Source organism: Panicum hallii, chromosome 2, assembly GCF_002211085.1.
Source record: "Panicum hallii strain FIL2 chromosome 2, PHallii_v3.1, whole genome shotgun sequence".
Classification (NCBI taxonomy): Eukaryota; Viridiplantae; Streptophyta; class Magnoliopsida; order Poales; family Poaceae; genus Panicum; species Panicum hallii.
The window spans coordinates 41,184,070-41,202,626 of NC_038043.1; the positions used below are offsets into that span (position 1 = coordinate 41,184,070).

The following is an 18,557-nucleotide window of genomic DNA, read 5'->3' on the forward strand; positions in this document are numbered from 1 at the left end:
CATACATAGTACATAGTTCCAAATAAAATGAATCAGCAAAGGTTGTAATCGGATCGATGTCGTATCATCTACGCTTATCCGGATTAGAATATGTCTACGTAATTCCAAAACCTTGCTTGTGCTACTTTCTCCTATGTGTATAAATAGGCCCCAAATGAAATGTTAGTCCATCATTCATATAGCTAAGACCACTCAGCATCTTAGACAGTGAAATCACATTAGCAACAATGGCAGCCAAAACAATTGTCCTCTTTGCTCTCCTTGCTCTCTCAGTGAGCACCACTACCGCAGTTGTTTTTCCACCATACTATTCACCACTGAGTGCCATTGCCGCAATCAATACTCCGTTATACTTCCCACACCCATTCGCAGTGGGATCGGCAAACCCATGGGCACGGTACTACGCACAGCAAGAAGCGCTAACTGCAAGTATCGCAGCCTCATCGGTTGGGATCGTGCAACAACCATGGGCTACCTCACATCAGCACTACCAGGCGCATCAGGCAGTACAGAGCATCATAGCACTGCAGCAGCAACAGCAGCTACTGCGTTATGTGGCGAGCCCTGCCACCTACTTGCAACAACAATTTCTTCCATTTGAATTGAACCAACTAGCTGTGGCCAACCCAGCCACGTACTGGCAACAGCAGCAGGTGCTACGAAACGTATTCAACCAATTTGCCGTGGCAAACCCTGCTGCAGCCTACGCGCAGACACAACAGCTGCCACCAAATGTGTTCCACCAGTTTGCCACGGTTAACCCTGTTGCCTACTTACAACTACAGCAAGTGGTGCCAGACGTGTTTAGCCAAGTGGCCCTAGCGAACCCAGCTGCGTACTGGCAACAACCCTTCATTGGTGGTGGAATTTACTAAATGAGTAAATTATGAGCTGTACTCTATAAAGTAATAATAAAGTTTACAGTCGAGTGCCTGTGACTCATCAGAAATAAGCAAGGTATTACATAAAGTATTCTCCTTGCATTATATATTCAGAACTATTTTATAATGCTTTGCGTTGTAAAATTAAGAACCTGAGACGCTAGTTGAACTACAAACTTGAGCCTCCGTGCGTTATCCATGGTGTCCACCAGTAACATCGTGCCGTTTTCGTAAGCCAAATAAACAATTCTTACAGAACAAAAATATTAGGATAGTGGCTTGGACACAATCTAATAAGACCAATTCAATTTCATTAACAAGTTCTTATTGGCATGCCGTAACGAGCGAATAGTCCATTTCAACATCAACAAAGCGGGACCTGGCGTTGATCCTTCTAGGAAGAGTAAGGACATGCACATTGAGGTGCTTTACTTCACCTTTGACATGTTTAGGCTCCTAGCCAACAGTTGCTACAACTTGGACTCCTCTTTTTCAATCTCTCTGCAAGTTAAATATTTAAAATTGCTTTTCTTGTATAGCTATGTATGTTGTGTATATCTGAATGTTGTCACCTTTCCACCTTGGTCAGTTACATAGTCTTTAATATAGGCTTACTGCTCACTGTTACATCGCATATTCAGTAAACTCGCTTTCATTATCATACCCGATTACACGTTATGAAGCTTTATATAGGATAACTGATTTGAGGAAATAACTGGCTGTGAAACTTCATGAGGCGTAAATAGATAAGTAAGCCTTCCCATAAGAATATACTATTTACGTATGTGATATATTTTATGGCCACACTACAAGACTAATAATTTCATCATCATCCAAAAAAATAATTATGTTTATAAAGAAGATGATGCGGGCTGCAGGCAAAGCTGTCCACAACATTTTCTGATGCGATAAGATAAATCGAATTGAAGAAATATGCTATGTAATGCTTCCGAAGTGAAGAAATTGGGACACATCAAGTGACTCTTCATGTCTTCATAATTGTGGATTAACGTGGCATAGATTCTGGTTGTGTCCCTAAATCCTTGATGATAGCTGATAGCATATGTTTCATGACTTTCGAGACCGATTTATTCATAGAGAAAACAATATTACGACACAATTTGTATATGCCAGAGGATTTCTCCAGCCGGGTGGCGGAGTGCACCCGCCTAATCCTAGTTTAGGACTAGTTTGGGGGAAGTCTAGGAATGATTGATCTAGAGGCGTATGAACACAGAAAGCACACAAGGGTTTAGAGTGGTTCAGGCCGCCGAAGCGTAAAACTCTACGTCCACCGTGAGATATATTGCTTGTTTTGGTGAGGAACAACTATCCCTCAGTGAGTGTCAACTTCCTTGTGTGAGTGAACTCTTCTGAGAGTCTGTGAAACTAGTGGTGTGTGTGTGTCTAAGCTTGAGAGAGCACCTGAGAGAGCTTGTATTCTAACGTGTGTGCTCTCCCTTTTATAGGCTCAAGGGGAGCGCATACACTGAGCGGGGTCCCGACAGGTGGACCCGGAGATATATTAAATAATGTACACATTGGAGCCTTAAATGCTACAGATTCGGAAATCTTCCTCTTCGGCCCCGCACGTATCCTCCACCAGGGTATGGTCATGTGCCGTCTCGCTTGCACAAGGTCTGCTGCCAGTGACATGCGTAGTGGAGACGTGCTGTCACTGTAGAGTCAGTTCCCGCGGACAGGCGAAGAGGCTATGTTGACCTGCCGTGCTCTAGCCTTTGCGCACTGTACCAGTGCACGCCGTGGCCTTCCTGCAGCAGGTCATAATAACTCTTCGCTCACGCGCACGGCGTTGTGATGTGACTACACGCCCCTCGCCCGCGCACGCGGTGCGGTGATGCAACGCGCCGCCTCGGTAACTGGCGGGCTTACCGTGGTGTCAGCATACCTGCCCAACGTGTCAGTGGGCAGCCCATGCCCTGTCTCGGGCACGCGCACCCCAACCACCCGCATTTAATGCGGTAGTTGGATTGCCTTCTCGTAGAAGGCTGGCTGCCACCGGACACGTGGCGGTGCTGGTTTATCGGCCGCTTCCTCAGGGGCACGCGGCGGCACCGAACCTCCTCCCCGGTGGGAAGGGAGGTCCGGGCCCCCCTGGCTGGCCCAGGCGCTTAGGCCCCCTGGGGGTCCGGCTTCCATACGTAGGGGCCCAAGATCACCCCGCGGTGGTTCGGGCCCGCGGTAGCCGTTTCTAAGCACCTTATCCTCCCGGACACGTGGAGGCGCCGGACCTGCTAGAGCGTGGGGGAAGGTCCGGAGACCGTGCCCCCAGTTGTCAGGCCTAGGCCGTACACCCTGTCGCCCAAAGGTTTAGTGCGAGGTTACGGATAACCTCGCGCCCCTCGGGCTGGACACATAGTAGGAGGTACCCCTGTCTGTATGTACCGACAGTATAGTTGTGATGTTGAGAATTGATGCACAACGTGACTGGCTCTGCTATCTGCTACTAAGACAAGTGTAGGCCATAGAGTTATATTGGGGAGAGGGGGGGAGAGAGAGAGAGAGGAAAATCTCGTGTTTGGTAATAGCTCAGCGCTCATTGAGTTAATGTTTAAGGACTAGCAAAGTTACTTGCAAGTTGAGGGAGTGTGGATGAGGCAATAGTGCAATAGACGGTGCCATAGTGGACTTGCGGTGCAATTATCTCCATCCTCCACTAACCATATGTACTTTCATAACTTGAGGTGGAGTACATTCTAAGACGTGGACAAATTCAGTTTAGAAGGACCAGATGTCCATGTGAGTATACCATAACATCACAAACTCATTTCCACGATGCACAAACCCATTTGACGTGGCATGTGTAAAGATAAACACAAACTACCTTATTTTCTCATGTATTAAGAAAGTTCCAACAAAAAGCACTTATGCCAAGACCACCCTCCGTTCCAAATTGTATGTCGTTTTGGCATTTTTATATTTGTAGTATTTGCTATGCATCTAGATATAATGTATGTCTAGGTGCATAGTAAAATCTATGAACCTAGAAAAATCAAAACGACCTATATTTGAGAACAGAGGGAGTAGCTAGCATTATCATGCCAACACACATACATAGTACGTAGTTCCAAATAAAATGATATTTTTAGATTTGTAGTATTTGCCATGTATCTAGATATAATATATGTCTAGATGCATATAGTAAAACCTATGAACCTAGAAAAATCAAAACGACCTATATTTAGGTGGGAACAGAGGGAGTAGCTAGCATTATCATGCCAACACACATACATAGTACATAGTTCCAAATAAAATGAACCAGCAAATGCTGTAATCGGATCATTGTCGTATCATCTACGCTTATCCGGATTAGAATATGTTTACCAAATGCCAAAACCTTGCTTGTGCTACTTTCTCCTATGTGTATAAATAGGCCCCAAATGAAATGTTAGTCCATCATTCATATAGCTAAGACCAATAAGCATCTTAGACAGTGAAATCACATTTTTTTTTTGTTGTCACTCTTATTTACAGACAGGAAATTTTATTAACCCTTGTCGATGTCATTCTTACAGGGTAGCTATTCATTGGCCGACAGGGTTTTCAAGAAACAAAATTCAAATTAAATCTGAATCGTGCACAAAATGGTCCATTTGTGACACATTGTGCAGCTTATCATACAATTATAGCTGAACTATCAAGACATCAGAGGTCGACCATTACATACAGCCATGGTTTTGATGGCGTTGCCTAGGCGACAAGGCACTCCCCTTGTTTTGGCCTAAGGCATCGCCTTAGCCCGCCTAGGCGGTTGGGCGGTGGTGACTCGCCACGCCTCGCCTTACGGCCGTAAGAACCATGCATACAGCATATACATAGATTATGTCCAAATGTTTCGCATGAACCCAACTGTCACGTGCCATCCCAAATGTATCTCCTACCAACCTACTAAGTGTATGCGAAGGCACAACACTTCAAAAGATGAAATTACCTACTGCTATTCTGTTTTCAAAAGCAACTGGCACCGCCACGTAGATGAATGGTTTCCACTGCTGATTGCTGCCTTACTGGTCCACTATCGAGAGCATAGCTGCAGCGGCCATCTACTGCAACGCCGTCGCTTACTCACTTGTTGATTCCAAGACAACATGCTGAGATTATCCAGTCGCCTGCATGCGGTTACAACAAAATGATTTTAGATGCCTAGAGTACTAGCTAATATGAAAAAGTGCAGGAGCAAGTGCACTATAGATATGACTAAAAGCAACAGTTGAACTATGAGCCCCAAAGGCCATGAACCTCCAACTGAAACCATTAGCAATTCTGGTTGTTGTACTTAAGCTTCAGCACTACAGACTGCATTGTAACTCCATTGTTACATGAATATTGTTTAGTTCTTAGCATTAGTATAATAGCAGAATACAAACTGCATTACTATAAAATTGCTCTAGAATACAGGCAGCTGACAGTGAAGTACCAAATCGTAAGTCAACTTATTCTTTACCCGATGATATGGTTCATGTTAGTCCTGATGTCCAGAGCAAAGGTAGCAATCCTTTCCAAGTCAGGTAACATTCAGATATAATGATAAGTCACATTGCAACAAAGACGGCCAGAAGCATTGCACTGGCCACCACAAATTAACTAGAACCACAAGCTAACAATGCATTACAAAGGACACGAAGTTTTTTAGGGTAACTGGAAGTGTCAGATTGCTTTTGGAATCTAGGGAACAATTAGCTACCCTGTGTTACAATGACTTTATTATCTAGCAAAAACTGGATCAACCTACCTTGTGCTAGAACACTGACGTTACCAATCCTACCAAAATATCCTACTGAAACAGTTAAATAAGAAATGAATCAGTTAAATAAGAAAATGGACTTCTTCAGGAACAAAAGGGAAGATTTCGATTCTAGATCTGATAGGTTCAGTTAGGTATTTGAACGAATCTGACATGCAAATTGTTGAAACAAAGATGCAGTCACGGTGGGCACTAATTTATGACCTATAAGATCCATTCTTATATGGACCGAAGAGCAGGTAAAGAAATAAACTCACACAGATCTGTAGAACTAGGTCTCTGGCCATTCAGTGCGTGTGCCTGCTACCTCCAGTCCAACCCCTCACCACTCATGCCGGGTCCAGAGATGAGGAGGCAAGCAACGGCGCCACAAAAGCCTAGAGAACCACAACAAGATTGGATAGATCGGCCAACGGAGCTGCAGCATGACTGAAAAGATTTAAGAGGGAGGGAAGCAACCGAAATTCCAAGCCGTACCGGGAAGGGGCCGAGGCAGCCATGGAGCTCAACCTCTAACAGGGAGGTGCGACGCGGCAGCTGAGCTCGTCCTCCGCCGTCGCGCCCGTAGACGGTGCTCGCCTAGGCCGCCGTCGTGCCGCTAACCGCGCTGTCCATGCCCCACCGCTGCTCCCCATGGGCCGGAGCTCGAGGAGCTCGTCGGAGACGCCGCCCCCTCCGGATCTGAAAGGGAATGGTGGAGGAGGACAGCTCCTTGCCAGAGAGGAAGGGGATGGAATAGAGAAAGGGAAAGGGAGTAAAGAACGCCGCCAGGCACGGGAGTGCGGCCGCCCCCGGGAGCTCTATCGTGGCTCCTCGGTGGTGTGGGAGATGCGGCGGCGGAGTAGGGAGGGCTTGGAGGGTTGGAGCGCCGCCGCCGCCGTTGATCAAAATTGGGCCTGGCAATTTCATGGTTTGGACTGAGTTGGGTTGTCGTGGCCCGGTACTGTTTAGTATTTCTTTTTCATTTTCAACTAATCCGGTTTGGGATAGGTTCAAAGAAAAAATGGTGATTAGGAGGTGTATAGATAACTCTTGCTAATAAGTTAAGTTTTCAACTTCTCTTAAAGTCACGAGTCCTTTAAATATTATATTGCAAATCACCGTGTCCTTGTCGAAACTTGAGCCTTTGAGAAATTGATCTGTTCTGTGCAGTGCAGCTAATCGCAGCTTATATGCCGTCATTTAGTTTAGATACTTCTATGTTGATCACGTGCAAGCGCGAACCAGAAGAAAAAGGATTGGGTACGGTGAAAGAAGAAAAGGAACGAGATGAATTGAAGCCGAGACAGGTGGTGCGTGCGCCTCTGTGGCTCCACAAGTGAGGCTGGGTGTCACCAGCACTAGAGCAAGAGCAGGGCGAGCGGGACCGTGCGTGAGGCGTCTGTACATGCGGTGCTCAAGCATGTAGGCTTAATTAGCATGGCAATCGTGGGGAGAAGTATCGGACTGGGCTGTTCTGCATGCCTTGTGATTCACATACCATTGCTGAGGTCTAATCTCCCTTTGCCTCTTCATATCTCACTTTCTTTTGCAATTGTGTCGAAGATTAAGGGTCTAAGCACTCCTAACTTGCAACATGAGGACGATGAGTGAGGCAATAGTGCAATAATCTAGTGGACTATAGCAGCGCCATTCTCTCCAAGCTCAACTGACCATATGTAGTCCAGGCCCATGAAGGGGAAAATAAGCCAATACAGTAAAGTTTCATGACTTGTGCAGGTGGAATACATTCTAAGTTGAGGACAAATTCAGTCTCAAAGCATTAGATCATAGCATTACAAACTAGTTCCACAAAGCACAAACCCAATTGATGTGGCATGTGTAAAGATAAGCACATCCAACCTGACTTGGGGTGTGTTCGTTTCCGGGTACCTAAAGTTTAGAGCGGTCACATCAAAGAGAATCTTGTCATTTAGAAGTATTAAATAAAATCTAATTACAAAATTAATTGCAGAACCCTAGTGCTAATTCGCGAGACGAATCTAATGAGGTATATTAGTCCATGATTAGCGAATAATTACTGTAGCATTACTGTGGCAAATTATGGATTAATTAGGCTTATTAAATTTGTCTCGCGAATTAGCACACAGTTGTGCAAAAAATTTTATAAACAGATTTTATTTAATACTTCTAAATAGCAAGATTCTCTTTGATGTGATGGGTCTAAAGTTTAGAGGGTGGGAAACAAACAGGCCCTTGCTCGTCCGTCAAGAAATTACAACAAAAAGGCACTTTTGCCAAGTAGCTAGCATTATCTTGCCAACACATATCACAAAGTTTCAACGAAATGAATCAGCAAATTAAAACCTTTAATCGAATTGACGCCATACCATCTATGCTTATCTAGATGACAAATTGTTTACCAAATGCCAAAACCTTGCTTATGCGACATGATGATATCCTGGGTGTATAAATAGGTCCCAACTCGAATGTTATTCCATCACTCATATAGCTTAGTCCAACTAGCAATCAATAGACAGTAAAATCACATTATTAGCAGACTCTCAAGAATTTGGTAGCCAAGATAATTACTGTATCTTCTTTGCTGTCCTTTCTCTCTCGGTGAGCACCGCTACTGCAGTCAATTTTCCACTAAATGTTTCACCAATGAATGCTGTTGCTGCCGCCAATGCTCCATTATACTTCCTACCCGCACCCATTCGCAATGGCAGCCCCAAACCCTGCACCACGATGGACCGGATTTCGACGAACCATTGCAGAAAGTTCCAAGCGCCCTTCACCCTGCACGTTCGCCGTATGGCATTTCCGATCCATGTGGTTATAAGATCTATGACCTACTTTCACCCACCATACAAGTTGTTCTACCTACTGTCTATTTTACTCTATCGATGACATGTTCGTATCGAACAAATTAGCATTCTGTTACATGATTGTGCGGCCAGGATATGGTTCTGGCTTTTATGGTGAGCTATAGTACTAACGATGCAGTAAAAGGTATATAGGCGCTATCATTTGCACCTATCTAACATTCTTTAATTTGTCTCATAGAGCGCGGAGTATATGGTATGCATGGTGTTATTTTATGAAGGTCACTATCTAGCTAGTGGTTGTTGGTACCCTTTTTGTTATTCCCACTTGCTAGTTGCTACTGCTCAATCATACATTGGACGAAGTACAAGTTGCACTGCTCCTTTCCTGTTTCTTTCGTTAAAGCCAGAAATCCTGAAGATCCTTTGCCAGGCCACGAAAAGTTTAGAAGTCTAGCTAGGAAGCATAGTGGCGCTAATCATATAAGATTAGATTTGGTTAGGATTAAGGTTCTGCGCTGCGTCTAAAAGTGTTTTAAGGTTGATTAATTGATGCTCTTTTTTTAGTGGATTAATGCTCCCTTTGAAATAGCCTTTGCTCGCAGGAGACAAAAAGGTGATAGGCGTGTGCAAATAGGATGTTCCCTGATCACTCAGCACTGGTAAGCAGTTACATGTATATATTTGATATGTAGTCTTGAGACGATTTAGCAGACAACGACTCAGCGAATCTGTTGTCTTCTTACTCGCCTCGAAGTAATAACACAATCCTTTAACAGGTATATAGAAACGGAAATTTATGAGTCGCATAGCAATAACGACATGACGAATACTGATCAGGTTTCAGGTCTGCATGTATCAATAGCCACACAAAAAGATGATCAAAAGAGGGGGATGGCCTCTGTTTCTGTAGGATACATTCACGCATTTTTCTTTTCTTGTCACGTCGAGACGGAATTGATCACTGGTACTGTACGCTCTGCTTTGGACCCTTTCATGCCGGCCGACCACCCGACACCGGGCGGCGGTGGCGCCGAACGGTGAACGCCAGGATCTGAACGGCAAGGGGCTGCATTCGCCCGTGCCGGCCGCCGGCCAGCTCCATTTACGATCGGCGACATAAAACCCCGTGATCGAACGATCGATCGTGCTTCCATGTGAGCAGGGGGGCGCCGGCCGGGCAAGCCCAACGTACGGTCTATAGCTAGTTAGCTACAGCTACGCCATATAGTCCACTTGGCGGCGGAATCTGCCTCTTTGAATTGGTGAAGCACAGCTAGCTCTACCAAATCTAAGCGATCGAGCTTTATACCACCACAAATCTGCCTTAGCAACTTGCATGACTGGTGAGCTCCTTTCCGCCCACAGGCACCCGTTTCTAGTACGAGATTAATTCAATCTACAACGATCAGAGCCTTCGCCTGGCCGGTTGGCGGTTGCCCTATGGGGGAAAAGGGTCAAGCGAATCAGTACCAGGATTCTTATTCCTTCAATTTGTTCTAGCTATGATTGGCACCCAACCCACGAAAAGGAACCTGGAGTGCATATGTACGGTGATAGACTGATAGATCCTACTGGCACAGATTCTGCTAGTGCGTAAAAATATCTTTTCAGAAAGTCATGCTGAAATATGCCGTTTATTGTGAGCTGTTGGAAAGTCATGCCGTTTGGCAGCAAATTGACTGAAATGTGTCTAAGGGTTCTTTTCTTTTCAGAAAGTAATTTGTTATAAATCAAACTACCTTAAGTTGGACCAAGGTTGTCATACAACAAAGTATCAATATATGTGATACCATGATCCTTAGAAATGGTTATAGCACTTGGATGATACCTCAAAGATTTTTCCTGGGGTAAAAAAAGCTCAAAGAAGGTTGATCACTTAGATCCATCTCCTATGCGGTTCTCGCTGGTTGAGCTGAAGCGCGGGCAGGGACGCAGTGCACTGGCCGCATCGACGCTTCGAGATGGCAGCTGAGGCGAGCCCTTTTCTTTTTGTGTCGTCCTAACTACGTTGGCACCTTCCTCTATAGTCTATAGATGCGGATGCCGATGGGCAATGGGTATTGTCGCAGCCGATCTAGAAAAGGTAACCGAATGCATCCTATATATGCGTCAGGATCAAGTTCCGTACATATAGTAGACGTCACAAGTGTATACCCGAAACAATGCATTAACAAAATAGAGTATATCAGTACTTTTTTATTATATGACCGACAGTCTTAATCTTAAACGAATAAATAAATGTTAATAACTCGCAACGGACTTCGACTTTACGGACAGATGACTGGAAGACATACGTCTAGTACTCTTCGAAATCTTCAGGGAACTCAGGATAATTATCTTGTTCTGAGCAGCATTGTTTTTAATAAAGCAAGTGTGAGTACACTTATGGTTGGTGCTCAGCAAGTGGAGTAAATTATATGACATGCAGGGCTATAATCAAGAAAAAGCTGATATGATTTGACTGCGATAAGCATTTTTAGTTGATCAAATTTTATTAAGCAAGTATTAACTAAGTGTAAGTATATATCAACCCTTAAATAAATAAGAGATAAGATAACATCAACATAAATAAATAGATAAAGAACATCGATTTAGATCATCTTTAGGTTTAATTATCATGTGAGTGTCCAAGCCGCTCTTAACCATGAGCACGACTGATATATCAGTTTTCACTCTGCAGAGGTTTACACTTTACCCATAATTCGTGTTTCCCTTGATGCCCGGGTTTGCAAGGCCCTTAAACACTTCCGAGGTGAGTGGCAGGGATTCACTACGACGCCTTTATAAAGATTCCCTAACTTATAACAATCCGCTAAGGTTTCAAGTCAAAGCGATCATAACTCTCCCTAATGAGGCAGACGCCTTACTCAGGACCATATCACACCCTCAAGAGAACCGAGCTATACCTCGACGATGCAACCCCTCTTGCCCTTTAGGTAAGATCATCATAAGCTAAAGTTTCTAATTAATTAGCCAAGATCAGAGCCATGTAGTATTGTGGTTGCACTGTTTTCCTAGGTGGTTCTCCATATTCCAATTAATACAATGATCTTAATCATCATCAATAAAGTATTCCATAACATGTGTAAACCAGTGTAACATGATTTCTAGGTTATCAAACTAAAATCTAAGTAAAAACAACTAGCATAGCTACAACATAAATATAATAACCCAGATTTAATCAAGAAAGTTCAAAGAAACTATGCACATCCTTAATTTGGGATCCATCATATTCTAGACACATGCATGCATATAAAGTAAATATGTGTATTTATAAAATTATTGGGGCTGGAGTATGATCAAGAACCACTTGCCTTCATCAACAAACTACCGCTGCTCGGGAACTTCTTCAAAGCTCAGCTCTTGCGGACCCTTGAACTGCGTACCGTCTATCGTAACACACAAGTGCATACAAGCAAAAAAATACAATAAATAAGAAACAGTACACCAATCAATATAAATATAGCAAAATATTGTAATAAAACTACTGCATATGTTGTAAGGATCGCGTGAGAGCAAGAATCGATGAAAACAGAGTTAAAACGGAGAAATTAGGGCTAAAACATGATTCTAGGGGCTTATTTGTAGAAGGTTTGAAACTAAAAGGGCTCTGACAGAAGAAACCGAGGGCTAGATCATAATTAAACCTTAGACCTAGGGATTAGATTGTAAAATAGAAGGATCTAGTACTGTGAGTTCTATTTTTCAATAAGTTAGGGGCCTAAACAGAAGAAAAAGGATCTATTCGTGAATACTTTTGAACTACCGTGGACTGCGGGTTGATTTCTACAAAACTCAGGGCTTGAGCGCAAATTGATCTTAGGTTGACTGGTATCGGACTCTATTGACTCGGGTTAGATCTAATCTAACCCGTTATCTAACCCGTTGGATCTAGATCTGACAGCTGGAACGCGAGGGTGGCGTGGGGCAGCGGCACTAAGCGCCGACGGCGGGTCAGTGCGGCGGCGAGCGGCGGTGAGCAGCGGCGCATCACCGGGGAAAACGCGTAAACGTGCTCCCAGCCTCGTTTCGAGTGCGGTTTGCACTGAGAGATAGAGAACGTCACAGGTAATCGATCTGGGGGCTTTAGGGCTGTGGGATCGACCGAGCGGCGGCGCGGCGGTGAGCGGTGGCTCGGGAACTCCAGCGAACAATAGCGAGCGCGGGAAAGCAAGGGGGAGGGGGAGAAGCAGCGGGCGAGTATCCTCACCCCAATGCGAAGCTCTTGGAGCGCTTGTTCGTCGGCGGGAAGCGGCGGAACGGCGGCGCGGCGAGCTCCCGAAGCTTGGCAATGGCGGCAGTGGAGGGGCTCGGGATGCTAGCGTTTTCATGGGCGGAGGCGGCGGCGGCGGCTTGGGGACGAGGAGCTAGGGCACGGGGGCTTAAATAGGGGCGGCCAGGTGCCTGGGCGTGCGGGCCCGAGGCCCCGCGCGGCGGAGGTCCACCGTGTGCTGGCCGGACTCGAGTTCGAGTCCGAGCCCGGCTCGGAGGGGGGAAGACGACCCCGACAGATGGGGTCCACCCATCAGCGAGGGAAGGGGGAAGAGAAAGAAGGTGGGCCGCGCGAAGGGAATTTGGCCGGGGAGCTGCTGGCTGGGCGCGCGCGAGAGGAGAAAGGAGGAAAAGAAAAGGGGGCCGGCTGGGCCGTGCGGTGGAGAAAGGAAAGGCCGGCTCGGGCTAGGCCGTAAGGGAAAATGGGAGAGGAAAACGAAAACGAGAAGTGGGCCGGGCCCAACTAGAAAATAAGAGAGAAAAAGAAATGCACTCAAATGCATTTGAATTTGAATTTGAAATTTAAATTTAAGTGAAAGACAAACAATAAAACAATGCAATGGGGCATGAAATACACAAAAACTACAGTTATTTGGTTCCTTATATTTTTTTTATAGTTTATTAAATTGCGATTAATTCACAGTAAATGCTCTAAGAATCAAAATGGGGAAATAAAATTTTATGGATTCCAAGAGAGTTCTAGTAAAATTTATTTAAGTTTCTAATTTTAAAATTAGAATGTTATAATATAGGACACGCTATCGACGACAGGCCGCCACCAACGGTCCTCCGGCTTGTGTCGACATGTTCCCAGCGCGGCAGCGCGTGGGGCACTTGGCAGCCAAAATATAGGTGCCCCGGCAGCCGGTTTCGCCGCCGTCCCGGCGCACGGTTTCGCTGGCGCCCCCAGCCGCGCGCGCCCCTGTTTCGGTGGCGCCCCTCGGCAACGGCGGAAAACGACGGGAACATGTGCCCCCTGCTGGTAAATAATTTGGCCGCGCCCCGGGGCAGCACCTATTCGCACCGCACCGGCGGCTTCGACGTGGAAAGGGGCTCCCGGGGCTGGACCGGCCAACTACGAGCGAGATGCATGCACCACCGCGCCGCGCGGGTTCCTGCTGAATACGGTTCGCTCGCACCTAACCTGACCATGGTACCGACCTACGACTACGAGATGTGAAATCCTCCTCCTGCTGGCTACAGTGAACTATACTAGTACCAAGAGTGTGTTCGTTTCCTACCCTCTAAATTTTAGACCCATCACATCAAAGAAAATCTTGTCATTTAAAAGTATTAAATAAAATCTAATTACAAAACTTTTTGCACAAATAGGTGCTAATTCGCGAGACAAATTTAATGAGCCTAATTAATCCATAATTTGCCACAGTGATGCTACAGCAATCATCCGCTAATCATGATCTAATATAGCCCATTAGATTCGTGTCGCGAATTAGCCCTGGGGTTCTGCAATTAGTTTTGTAATTAGACTTTATTTAATACTTCTAAATGACAAGATTCTCTTTGATGTGACGGATCTAAACTCTAGACCCTAAGAAACGAACACACCCTAAGTTGCATATATGCCGGCCAAAATAACCATCAACTAAAGGCAGGTGGACCATGCTCAATCGAATAGAAAATATCAAATCAGAAAGGAAACGGTTGGACCATGATTGAATGGAATACCTAAGATCATTGAGAGTTACGTGCTCGGATGAATTTCAGGCCCCGTTTAGATGCATTGCAAATGTTATAATTTTTACACTCTCTCTCCATCATATCAATTTTGGGACACATGCATGGAGCAGTAAATGTATGTAAAAAAAATAACTAATTGCACAGTTTAATTGTACATCACGAGACGAATCTTTTAAGCCTAGTTAGACCATGATTAGATAAAATTTGTCAAATACAAACGAAAACGCTACAGTAGCAAAAAGTTCCAAATGTTATACAAACTTGCGATCTAAACGAGGCCTCAGTGCCAGTTCGGATACTGCCCTCCACTCAAGTTGACTTGACGTTTCAGATTGCAAAACCAGCTTTGTTTTTCTTGCTGGAGGTAGTACGATTGTACTGAATTTCATCCAACGCATCTTCTTTAAAAAGAGTATTTTTGCTTCATTCTTCCATGCCTGCCTTATTTACATGCATCCAATCAGTGACATAAGCTTCTCCCCACGTACTTTAATTTTCACATTAGAAATGTTGTGCAAACGCTAGATACTCACGCAAAAGGATACCACCCCACGTGACCAGACACACATATACTTATTACTGGATACTACAACTGCAGCTGCAACATCAAGATTAACTAAGTTGCTACAAGCACCTCGCTATTATCGAGCATGTAGCCTACCACTAAAATAATAATCCGGTTAATCCATCCTTACTCTAGGTATGACATGTATGTAATGCATATTGTGTACAACCATGGTTTTAGTTTTGCATAAACCACTCAAAACTGTGTGTGGCCCTATACTTAGTGGTTATGCATTACGAACTCCTATGCCTTAGCAATTTAGCATGTGAGGTTTACATGGTTTGACAAAAAATCAATTTTCGCCCTTACGTAATACTATGGTCATTACATTCCTTAGAATAAAGTGCACTGACTTCTCTAAACCTGTTAGGAGCATCAATTAGGTCCACTAGGTCCCCGAAGGAATAGTTTTCATATGGATTTCTAAAATTGATAATTAGTTTATTCGAGATCCAAATATCTCCTATCAGTGTTCGCCTACCTATGTAGCATCCGTTTCAACGAGAGATCTTTCAACTCATTAATGTCACTCTGGGACTACACGTGGGAATAAAAAAAATATATATTTAGTGGAATCCACGTATCGTCCCGGTCCTTAAACCCAAACATACACAAGTGTATGCTAATTATGTCGCTCAGACATCATTAAGTTGTGTAATTAACAAATTTAGTAACTTTTGAAATGAGCATAATTCAGCTGGTAAGTTCAAGTTCTCGGCTCAGCACGGGTGCTCATATTTTTCTATATTTATTTAAAAATATAACCGGCGCTATTATTTCAATGATAGACGACGTACCCGTCGACAGCGAGACGCATGTGGCTTGAGCATCTCTCGGCTTAGTATCTCGGAGATATTTATTGGGGTAGGGTTGCGTGCGTATTTTTATATAAGGATGAGTGTACGTATATGTATATACGAGTGTTTGCGTCTTAGTTGTGTTTCAAAAAATTTACAAGCTCAATAACTCATATATGCAAAATGACACCATTGTATCATAATTTTATGCCTATGTCAAAATCCAGTAGTATTTGGTATCCAAAGGGAGTAATGAGTAGTACGTAAAATTTTCACGGTGCTCCCTTCAAATGTAACCCATCATGGCATCATCCTATCTTGCTTATGTTAAGGTTAAGAGACTTCTATTAAGATTGAAACCCCGAGCAGAAAACCTCTCGTGTTTCGCAGAATCAATAACGCACGAGTTTCAGCCCACCACCGGGACAAAACGAGCTAGGCTGTAAAGCTGGAACTACACAGTAACAAACAGCTAGCGTTACTGCTACGAGTGAAGAAGAAGAGCTTTGTTGTGGAAGTTAACGCCAAGGTGTCACGCGCAGGAGGCCCACACGTACACGCCGCGGCGGGCCCGGCACGTGCACGCGCGGGCCACCTGGCACCGAGCTGGGCCGCGCGACGGCGGACGCGTCCAAGGCGCGCCGGCGGGGCCCGGGCGCCCGCCCGCAGTGGCCCACGCCGGATCCGCGTCACCCGCGTCGCCTCCCTCCGCGCCCGCCGCTGCTATAAATAGCCGCCTCCCGCCTCCCGCCTCCTCACCGCCCACACCAATCATCGCCCTTGATTCTCTCCGGTCACTGCCTGGTCAGGGTTCCTGTTCCATCTGCAGATCGATAACTGCACGATCAGGACGTGAGTTCCGAGCGATGGCGAAGCCGAGCGTGGGAGTCTCGGAGGTGGGCGTCTCGGCGGCGCCGGCGCAGGCGGCGTGCCCCTGCCCGGGGACGCTGTTCCCGTACCCGCCGCCGCGCGGCGCCGGGATCGCCGCATCCGTGCGGCGCAAGTGCCTGCAGGTGGAGCTCGGCGCCGGGGCGGCGGGGCTGCTGGGCGGCGCGTGGGGCGTCGAGTCCATGCGCGCGTCGTCGCCGACGCACGCCAAGGCCGCGGCGGCCCTCGCCGCCGGCGTAGACGACGAGCGCGCCGCGTGGATGGTGCGGCACCCGTCGGCGCTGGGCAAGTTCGAGCAGATCGTGGCAGCGTCCGAGGGCAAGCGCATCGTGATGTTCCTGGACTACGACGGCACCCTGTCGCCCATCGTGGACGACCCCGACGCCGCCTTCATGAGCGAGACGGTGAGCTCGCCGTCAGCGCTGCGTGCCCGGCGCCACCGCATGTCTTCTTCCCTGCAAACAGTTACTGACACGTATGCGTTGATTCTTTATTGTGAACAAGCAGATGCGGATGGCCGTGCGCAGCGTCGCCAAGCACTTCCCGACGGCGATCGTCAGCGGCCGGTGCCTCGACAAGGTACGCACGCCAAAGCCATCGGCATCCCCCATTGCTGCCAGCATCACTCACCATCGCCGACGGCAACTAATAAACCGACCTTAATTTTTTTTCGACCCGACGCAACGAGCAGGTGTTCGAGTTCGTAAAGCTGGCGGAGCTGTACTACGCGGGGAGCCACGGCATGGACATCAAGGGCCCGGCCAAGGCCTCTTCCCGGCACGCAAAGGCCAAGGTAACCACTCGCTCCGCCACCCTCTCGCTGCCTCATCAGGCGGTTCACAAGACTAAAACCGCTTTTTTTTTTTTGCCCCCTCCCATGATTATTCCCGTGCATGCCTCAGCAGGCGAAGGGAGGAGTCCTGTTCCAGCCGGCGAGCGAATTCCTGCCGATGATCGAGGAGGTGCACGAGCGCCTGGTCGAGACGACTCGCAGCATCCCGGGGGCCAAGGTCGAGAATAACAAGTTCTGCGTGTCCGTCCACTTCAGATGCGTCGACGAAAAGGTTGGTTCTTCCGTTGCCCGCAATTGGCCGTTGCTTTCCTCATCCCGTCCTCACCTTTTCGTTCCGATCGAGCCCCCACTCCACTCACTGGCATTATCTCCGGCGAATGGCAACTCCAAATCAATCCACGCTAAATATAAAGCTTTTCCACCTGCGCACGTCGTCGATCGATCGCTAGTGGCGGACGCAACTACTAATCAGCCTGCTGATGTACATGTGCAGATGTGGGGCGAGCTGTCGGAGGCGGTGAAGGGCGTGCTGCGGGGGTACCCGAAGCTGCGGCTGACGCAGGGGCGGATGGTGCTGGAGGTGCGGCCCACCATCAAGTGGGACAAGGGCAAGGCCCTCGAGTTCCTGCTCGAGTCGCTCGGCTTCGCCGACTGCACCAACGTCCTGCCCGTCTACATCGGCGACGACCGCACCGACGAGGACGCCTTCAAGGTCCTGCGGCGGCGGGGGCAGGGCGTCGGCATCCTCGTGTCCAAGCACCCCAAGGAGACGAGCGCCTCCTACTCGCTCCAGGAGCCCGCCGAGGTCATGGAGTTCCTGCTCCGCCTCGTGGAGTGGAAGCGACTCTCCAGGGCGAGGCTCAGGCTCAGGCTGCAATGACGGTTCTTCTTGTACCTGGACAATGCGGCGCCGGATGCAAATTAAAGGAGCTGATTGAGAGATGCAGTGGATCTAGAACTGTTTGGTGTACCATCTCGTAGAGTGCGAGAGCTCTGTTTTCCTCTCCCTTCTTCTTTTTCCCGAGGGCCCGAACGGGTGTATGACAAGCATGTACATTATGTAGTTAATTGATGATGCTATATATACAAGAGGAAAAGAATCGAGTAACCAAGAACAAATTTATACC

At 46.8% G+C, this 18,557-nt stretch overlaps 2 protein-coding genes and 1 long non-coding RNA gene across 6 annotated transcripts; 2 read left to right on the forward strand and 1 right to left on the reverse strand.

Moving 5' to 3' along the window:
• The first annotated feature begins 388 nt into the window (after positions 1 to 388).
• LOC112881058 (zein-alpha PMS1-like) lies at positions 389 to 875 on the forward strand. The gene is made up of 2 exons (XM_025945767.1): positions 389 to 397; positions 486 to 875. The coding sequence occupies exons 1-2, from the start codon at positions 389 to 391 to the stop codon at positions 873 to 875; spliced, it is 399 nt and encodes a 132-aa protein (XP_025801552.1).
• Positions 876 to 4,442: 3,567 nt separating this feature from the next.
• LOC112879515 lies at positions 4,443 to 6,583 on the reverse strand. The gene is made up of 3 exons (XR_003226091.1): positions 6,124 to 6,583; positions 5,904 to 6,023; positions 4,443 to 5,011 (listed from the first exon to the last, which is right to left on the reverse strand). It is a non-coding gene; the product is annotated as an uncharacterized LOC112879515 (long non-coding RNA).
• A 9,930-nt stretch (positions 6,584 to 16,513) lies between these two features.
• On the forward strand, positions 16,514 to 18,557 carry LOC112882595 (probable trehalose-phosphate phosphatase 7). Of its 4 annotated transcripts, none has more exons than XM_025947682.1 (5): positions 16,616 to 17,041; positions 17,145 to 17,216; positions 17,329 to 17,430; positions 17,540 to 17,701; positions 17,924 to 18,557. In XM_025947682.1, the coding sequence occupies exons 1-5, from the start codon at positions 16,616 to 16,618 to the stop codon at positions 18,308 to 18,310; spliced, it is 1,149 nt and encodes a 382-aa protein (XP_025803467.1). In that variant the 3' UTR covers positions 18,311 to 18,557. The 4 variants fall into 4 exon arrangements, with proteins under 4 accessions (XP_025803464.1, XP_025803467.1, XP_025803468.1 ...); XM_025947683.1 differs by having other exon boundaries at positions 17,543 to 17,701; XM_025947679.1 differs by having other exon boundaries at positions 16,514 to 17,041; positions 17,540 to 18,557.